We start from the raw sequence: 8,512 nt of genomic DNA, 5'->3' as shown, positions 1-8,512 counted from the left end.
TAATTGTTTAGACAAAAAATAGTTCATATTGTAGTTAGTGGACATGATCTCCTTAAAGAGGTTTGTAATTTCTCTTATTTGCGTCAATTCTCTTTGAGGAACAACTGGGAGAAACTCCTAAACGATGCTACAATACATGTCTTTGGTTGATTTGAAAACAAATTTTTGTACTGTGGAGTGTTTTTTGTTGGATTAGGGTTTGGGAGAGAACCGGTCGCAAATCAAGCACAGATTGTTGTAGGAATTTTTGATTACTGACAATAAAAAAAACAAACAAACAAACAAAACAAAACCAACTGAAAAAGGAATTACACTGGTTAATCAGAACACAACTTTAGTAACGATGGTGTTCCAAATATTGCAGTTTATTATATTGAATTCCTTTCTGGCTTTGCCCATATTACAGATCAAACTGGTGTGTTATAAACATAATCCCTCAATACCTGTTCTAAACATAATAAATAACTTGGATTTGGAATATATGGAACAACTAGCATACCAAGGAGACATTTAAATGCAAGACTAGTTATTTCTCCACTCTGAGAAAGTTTAAGATTTGACAGTCCCCTCCCCCAAAAAGTATTCCATTCCCCACCCCAGAAAAGAAAAATTCCATTCTGCTAATGTAATTAAACAGAATGTCTGTCCATAGAGAGATTATGAAAGCATAACATTTGTCTCTCCTGTGGCATCAGCCATTTAGCATTTGTATGCAAATGCAAGAAGTTTCATGTTTGGTGCAAACAAGTTAATTATTTCGTTATTTCAGACTAGTGAATTTATTAATTAATTAAAAACAATGATTTGCAGAAAAATCAGCTGAATCAATAGCAATCAGCGGTTTGCGGATTCTCTTACTAAATTCCCAGATGGTTTATTTTTGCTCAGGCTTTAATTTTCATGACCACACAATTAACTGTCAGTAATAGATGCAGAGACACTAAAGCTGTCTTCATGAAATTCTTGGGACAAAAGGAATTTCTCTTGAAAAACACTAACAACAATTAGTAGAATTCTACTTGAGCACTAATGCAAATGTTGCAATCTGATTGGCTGAGCTATCAGCATGTATACACAACTGTAAGTTCTAAATAACAATTAAGTCTGCGTGCTTTGCTGAAGCCTGAACTTTAATACTACACTTTGAAATAGTTAGAAATCGTCATTTGATTGAAATTTAGTTTGAATATCCTACTGAAACAGAGATTAGACTGTTCACTTTTGATTTCCAAGACATGACCTTTGGCCGCATCCACTATCACCTCATTGAAATCTCAAAAGTCCTAATCAAATTGTCGATTATATTTATTTATTTCTAATGAGAAGAATGCCTGATATTTGCTGGTCCAAGGCCAGTTCCAGTAAAAATACACCTTGACTGCATCACTAAAATAATTTATATGCCTATTCAGTTCAAGTATTTTTTCACTTGACCCAAGCTCATTTCTTTAATTCTCAGCCAAACTCCTAAAGATGACAGCATAGAAAGTGTGACTGACAATAAAAGTGTTAAGAATATTATTATTGAAAAGTGCTGGCGTACACAGAACAGGTTAATGTTTATCTTCCTTGAGGAACTGGAACACGGACGAAAAGTCTAGCTTGGCAAACCCTTTGTTACACATTATTCTGTAAATCTGATGAGCAAGTGAACCCATGGGTGTCGGCGTCTGGGTTGCTGTCGCTGCACTCTGAGCAAGACCCAAATCCTGGAAAGAAACAAAAATATACAAAATAATTAAAAATTATTCTATGCTAAAAATTCCATTTTCTTGAAGTGGTCTTCTAAACTATGCAAAAAAGAAGGTGAAATGTGCTTGGCATAACATTGTCAAAGTTATGATTTGTCAAATTTTGCATTGCTATAGACTCTGGATACTGGCACTTTTATCGATCATTTAAAGAGCTATCTGCACTGAATTGCTGTTGACATTACCAAGTTTTTAGTTGTATCACACTGTTATTGGATGTGTTGTTTGATGGACTTATAATAGGTATTTATCAACTTGAAGATGATGAAGGTAAATAACTGCCACAGCAAGTGCAGGTGTATGACGTATTACTTATGTGTACTTGCTATGGAAGTTAAATTACCTACATTGACTTAAAGTTAATAAATAGCTTTGTTATACCTTCCAACTCAAATACGTTTTCCGATTGGAGGAGAATGTGTCACGTGTTGTGGGTCAAAACTCGCTAACTCCCTAGGATGAACAAAACTCACTAACTCCCTAGGGAAACAACAACTTGAACTTTCGACTCGAACCTGATCAGGTCGTGCTCCTTGAAACCATGGCAAATTTGTCTGCCAGCCAGCATCAAGCAAACAATTTCTTCGCAGATTTTTTTCTATTTTTACGTTAGGAGGTATAACAAAACACTTGATGACTGGTCCCACCGGAAACAGTGAGTTTTGTTTCCCCTCGACCTCAGTGTTCCCCTCGGCTTCAAACAAAACTCACTGTTTCCCTTGGGGCCAGTCATTAAGTGCTTAATGTGTTTCACTTGCCCACTGGACTTAGCAGTGGCGGTTGGGGGGAGTGGGGGAGCATGAATGTTTTCTAGAACAACACTAACTACTGAAAAGGTGATACCATACTAAGATAACACCATGTTTTTTGGTGTTGACCAAATAGATACAAACTCAGTACAAATTTCTTAGAAATCATAATTCTTAGCTCACCTTGACCATGAGCTGTGATGCAAACCCTCCTTGGTAGTTATTGCTGGAAGGAATACCTTCTATAACTCCCGGGCAAGGGTTGTATGTGTCACTGGACCAGCAGCGGCCGCTGCTTGTGTTTATTACTCTGGCAATCATTTCTGGCTCCAGTCCCAAGCGGATTCCAAGATTTGTGGCTTCTGAGACTCCTATCATGCTCACAGCAAGCAGCAGATTATTACAGATCTTAGCAGCCTGCAAAATAATGATAAATCATATATTTATAATAATAAATAAACAATTTGTGATTGTGAGGATTCCTAAGTTGATTTGCAACACTGTGACAATACTCTGATTGGAAATTACTTGGCCTGTCCCAGTGGCTCCTGTGTGGATCACATTCTTGCCCATGTGTTGTAATATTTTAGCAGCCTTCTCGTAAGCTTCTTCTTTGCCACCAACCATGAATGTTAAGGTTCCTCCTTTGGCTGCTGTCACTCCTGAGGTAGATTAAGCACAAGCACAGAAGACATGATCAAAACAAAAATGGACACAGTACCAGTCTGAGCAGATTATTCCAAACAACTGACTCCTTTCATCAACACATTCCTCTCTAAGAGGACATTGACTCACTGTCCCTCCCTCTTATGCTTATCTGCACACTCAGGTTTATTTTGTACTCTGGCTTGCATGTTCAGTTACATTAAGCACACAAATTAGGGATAAGGTAACATAAAAGGCTGGTTTTCTCTAGCGCAAAAGAATAAGCCAACATACAGAGACACAGTAAGATGTTGATAATTGGTTGTTTGGCAATTTCCTAGCAAGCAACAAAAGGTGTTACTTAGCAATATTCTACTGCATCTGCATATGTTACTCATGCTAATGCTTATCTGCAAGTGGAAACCAGCCTAAAATGGTGCCCTGAACCGCTCTCCTTAGCTGGTAAATTTTTAAACAAAACTTTTTGTACAGAACATTCTCTGGGAATGACACCCCATACGTTCTCATGGTTCACAATAGTGAAATCAATTCACATGAAGTCAGTCTTCTTTGGTTAAGACTTCAAAAACTGAAATGCACTTAATTTATAACACTCTAGGCTTGTTTACTTCAAAACTTGAGTTGTCAAAAAGACAGTCTTTTTGTATGCACAGAAAAGAATTAAATTGTGCTTAATTTTCCTACCCAAGACCACTATTTTTCCTGTAACTGGACATTGACCAGTGCCTCAAAAGGGTTTTCAGATGACAGTAAATTCACATGTCATTGCTTGAGAAACAAAACCTACCCCCAGAAACTGGTGCATCTAGAAATGTTGCTCCCTTGGTCTGTGTAAGTTCCCCCATCTCCTGGGCAACAGCAGGTTCAATTGTGCTGGTGTCAATCAACAATGATCCAGGCTTGACGTTACTGAAAGAAAATAATTGCCTGGTTGCAGGAACTTGCAAAAAATGTAAATAAAAGTTACTTCCAAAAAATAAGGTTTTGTAAGTTTACAATTTTATTGCACTTACCTAAGAATCCCATTTTCCCCACAGTATACATCTCTCACATTTGGGCTGAAATCAGAAAACATGAAGACATAAACTTCAAGCAGGCAACTTTGTTTCAAGGGAAAGATCAGGAACGCTACGCTATGGCTACTTAATTAGCCTGAGCAGCTTATAATGCCAGTGCTACACCTATGTACAGTGAAACTTGAATTAAGCAGACCCCCTGGGGACCCTCATTAGTGTCCGCTTCATATAGGGTGTCCACTCAAAACATGTTCTAATATGTTGTGCAATAATAGTTAATTATTAACTCTTTTGTAACACAGTGTAACACAGTGAAATCAAAGACTGCTCATGGCAAAATGTCCAGTCAGCCAACACATCAATCTGGAATAATCACTTAGCTTTAAAGCAACATCACTGAACAATGTTAAAGGAGTCTCAGCTGAACTTTTAAAGGTAAAATGCCCTTGAAGTGTCCGCTTATTGCAGGTTTTGTGGTCTGCATCCACTTAACAGAGGTGTCTACTAAATGTAGGTTTATTTTACACTAAATATGGGAAGAAAATTTAGGGACTCAAGCTGGTGTTCGCTTGATAGAGGGTCCGGTGTCCTCTTAATGTGGGGTCTGCTTAATACAGGTTTCACTGTATGGGATGCAAGTCCACTGCCAGCTACTATGCATTATTTTCAGCTTATTCAGGATGGTGGACAGAGCTGAACTGTGAGAGAGCTTTGCACTAACAGGCTAGGTGAACCAAGGCACTCATCTCTAAAATTTTTTGAAGTGATTTATCTAATTCAGAATCCTGCAAATGGCTAGGTGTTAAAAAAAATAAATGAAAAAAATTCTGTTACAATTTCCCTAATGATAAGAACGTTTGTGTGAAGACTACAAGACAAGCACAATGGTTGCAGGGTTTCATCCCTGATTGGTGCATCTTGAGTGAAAAAAGAGCAAAAAGGGAAATGACAGCAAATATAAAAAAGTCCAGATCAATCAAAGTGTCATGTGTAGGGATAAACATCTTTGCATTGGTCTTCATGGCTTTTCATAACTTAGGAAAAGGAACATTAGAGATTTCAGCTTTATCAGCTTTTCCTCACAGAACAAAAGATCCTGCAAACAAATAAAGTGCTAAATACCTTGATGGTAGCATGGTGACAATAGTGGATGCCTTAGATGCCACCTCACTGGGCGTGGCAGCTGTTGCTGCACCCAGTGATTTAAAATCAACTAGAGCTTCTGGAAATACATCATATACTATGATCTCATGTCCTGCATCTAACAGATTCTTAGCCATAGGACCTCCCATGTTCCCTAATCCAATGAAACCAATCGGTCCTTCCTACAGCAGTCAAACAATGAGCCATTATAAAAACAAAGAATGCAATGATCTTTGATGCAGTATAAAACACCCAGGGCAAAGCAGTCCAGAATAAAAAAAAAACCTTTAGCAGAAACATTTTTCTTTTCAATCTTTTTAAATAGAAAATCCTAGCCTGTGTTTTATTTCTTTAAGAAAACCAATGTGCAGCTTTAGGAAATAAAAAAAATAAATAAAATTTCTCCATTAAGCTGAAAGCTCACTCAAATATCCAAAACTTGACAGATTTTCAGCAAACAACAGAAGATGTCACACTTTCAGTTGCACATTAAATATATTTAAAATTCTGAAAAGATTATATAATGTAACTAGCTGATGACGTCCTTAATTCTCTCTAACGGTCGATCACTGGCTCCGCCCCAGACACACCCCCTGCACTACCCCCTTTATTTAGAGTCCAGGCTCCAAGTTTGTAAAACGAGCCACAAACGGTAAAGGTCAAAAGTATCCTGTGACCACAAAAAAAAAAAAAAAAAACAGAAAAGAAAGAAAAAAAATAGAAGGAAGCGCAAATATCTTTAAAGCGATCTCGTCGAAACTGAACATTTATAGTAAAAGCTGAGCTATAACTAGAAAGTATTTTTCAGGACAGATCGAAGGTTATGTTAAGTACAATTGTATTAACTGCAGTTAAGCCCTGAAAACGAGACCAAATACTAAACACAGTTCAGCCCTAAGTGCAATCAATCGTTCTGTAATGAACGGCATTTAAAGGGACGTTTAAAACTAAAGTAGATCATAGACAATCTTCCACGTGGAATTTTAAAATAGCTGAAAATAGACACAATAAACTTTGTTCGCTCACCTGAGACTGAATGCCATCTGAAAAGAAACGAATCTTGTGAGATTTCGGAAACGCTGATTAAAATATAAAGCAATTCCTTAGATTGTAAACAGACAAACTTACTTGAGTAGAAACGGCAGATTAAAGTTCTACGAGCAAGCGATCTGAGAGCAATATTCGCACGAAAAATTGTTGCCATTTTACTACCCGCTCTACTCCCGCGAAATTGTGAAATACCTGCGCATCTTTTTAAGGAACAATACCGCTGATTAACTCCTAACGCTTTCCAAGGATTCGAAGAACTTTCGTAGAGATGGGTACTTTGTCAAAAGTTGCGAATTTTGCTCAGAAGTCAATTACCTTTACTTGTATGGCAGCTTCGGTTTACATCCTGGTTTTTACTGGAAGGAACTATTTGGCTTTGCGTGAAAAGAGGCTTGCGAAAGCAGCGGCCATCGAAAGAGAAAAGATGGAGGGTGTTTCATCAACGGATCAATCGTAACTTAGCCGAGGTAAGCGTAGAATTCACTTTAACTATTAAATATAAAGTTTTTGTTTAACTCACTGCTTTTTTGAAGTTAATTTTGTGCGTGGTTACGTTGATGCAGAACGGTGCTTTGAAGGAAATATAAATTGAACATTACATAACAAGTGTCGATAGCCATTACCCCGGCGGGGGGGGGGGGGGGGGGCACTGCCATATATGGGCTATATATGTATGTGCCGCTGTGAAGGGTATGGTTTTCAAGCAGTTTACTCTAGGATAGGGTATGTCAATGAGAGCGTTTGGGTCTAGAATAGCATATCATTTTTCACAAAACTGACTGGTTGGTTGAAGGTTTTATCTAGAGTAAGGAAACCAGAAATTGCCACTCAAAAATATAAAAAAATCAAATTGGCAAGTTTAAATTTACGCAAATCAGCCTCAACAGTGTCAATAGATGGGGGTTAGCAAAATTCAGCTGAACTAGCTCTGGTATAGGCTAAGGGTTCCAGGGTCACAGCGGCACATCCCCACCCAGAAATTCCCAAAGTACCCCCCAGGCCATTACCCACCCCATCCCCCCAAATCATCCCTAGACCACTTCACTGCCTCAACACTAAACTGTGCCAAAGAAATAATGCAGAAAATGTAGATCGAGTATCAGCCTTGGATTTGGCAAGAAAAAAATACTTTGGAAAAAATCGGTCATTAAATGTCTCCACTAACTGCTGAATTACTTGCAGGTGTAAAGAGGAATAGCATGGAATAAAGCAAAACAACAACAGTGATGCTACTTGCTGGTTCTATTGGTGCATTAGGTTTTGAGATCAAGAGCTTCTCTCCTACATAAATGTCGAAAAGAGTGAGAGTGGATCTTTGATGTACCTTTCACAACAAGTTACGGCAAGGGCAGTTGTGTTTTCTGTCCAAAGTGTGAATTGCAATTTTTTTGTTGAACATTTCTTTTGTATTTTGTCTGTGAGACAGTATGGCTGACTGATACTCTTTAGACTTGTAACATTTGTGGTTGACGATCTATCAGTATAGTTTTTAAGAAATTGTAAAATTGAACTTGTTTACTGCAAAGTGTTGCTTTTTGTATTAGATATGTTATTTCAAGACCACGTATAACCAAGAAAAAGTAAAAATGAACGATTGTAAAATGTGTGGTTTCAGAAAAATATCCATCCCCACTCCTTCCATGGAATGTCATTGAAAATTCCAAGCAGGTGATGGTTCCCTCAAATGGCAAAGTCTTAAACTGAAAGTGGATGCATGAAGTTTTAAGTAGAATTTCAGAAGGGAGGATTGGCCAGAAGAAAAAACAAAAGACAATGAGTATTTTTTGGGAACGACACAATATAGTGGAAGCCCGCTTTTAAATGTTACATGCATTACTAATAGCCACTGGTACTTGTGTTGGTCCAAACCCGGGGCCCAAAGAGCAATAAAATTTGTTGTGTAAAAACCCTTTACAGTGTGACTATTATAATTTTGATCTGGGCTACATGAAGGAATTGAGCAAAAAATTCTGATAGAAAGAATTGAACATGGAAATGGAAATGGAATTAATCTCTTTTTAATGATATTCCCGGCATGAGCCTCCATTTCAAGCTAGTTTCAGTCCAATACCGAGAATACGAATATGGCCTATTCTCACATGCTTATTGTCACGAGCCACAGTAAATGGGAGCATGA

The 8,512-nt window shown here is 37.8% G+C and overlaps 1 protein-coding gene and 1 long non-coding RNA gene across 2 annotated transcripts; one reads left to right on the top strand and one right to left on the bottom strand.

Annotated features, from left to right (window-relative positions):
- Window positions 1-342: 342 nt before the first annotated feature.
- Window positions 343-6,572, bottom strand: LOC110058856 (3-hydroxyisobutyrate dehydrogenase, mitochondrial-like). The gene is made up of 8 exons (XM_089284543.1): window positions 6,454-6,572; window positions 6,352-6,368; window positions 5,305-5,507; window positions 4,180-4,224; window positions 3,954-4,075; window positions 3,029-3,162; window positions 2,684-2,917; window positions 343-1,709 (listed from the first exon to the last, which is right to left on the bottom strand). The coding sequence occupies exons 1-8, from the start codon at window positions 6,527-6,529 to the stop codon at window positions 1,554-1,556; spliced, it is 987 nt and encodes a 328-aa protein (XP_089140669.1). The 5' UTR covers window positions 6,530-6,572; the 3' UTR covers window positions 343-1,553.
- Window positions 6,573-6,612: 40 nt separating this feature from the next.
- Window positions 6,613-8,284, top strand: LOC149114893 (uncharacterized). Its single transcript, XR_016205939.1, has 2 exons — window positions 6,613-6,842; window positions 7,558-8,284. It is a non-coding gene; the product is annotated as an uncharacterized LOC149114893 (long non-coding RNA).
- Window positions 8,285-8,512: the final 228 nt, after the last annotated feature.

The sequence above is a fragment of the Orbicella faveolata genome, unplaced genomic scaffold (genome assembly GCF_042242905.1).
Source record: "Orbicella faveolata isolate gen_17 unplaced genomic scaffold, um_ofav_v1 contig_13, whole genome shotgun sequence".
NCBI classification, from domain to species: Eukaryota; Metazoa; Cnidaria; class Anthozoa; order Scleractinia; family Merulinidae; genus Orbicella; species Orbicella faveolata.
Note: the sequence above shows the minus strand (reverse complement) of the source record. Positions and strands in the feature narration are given on the sequence as shown.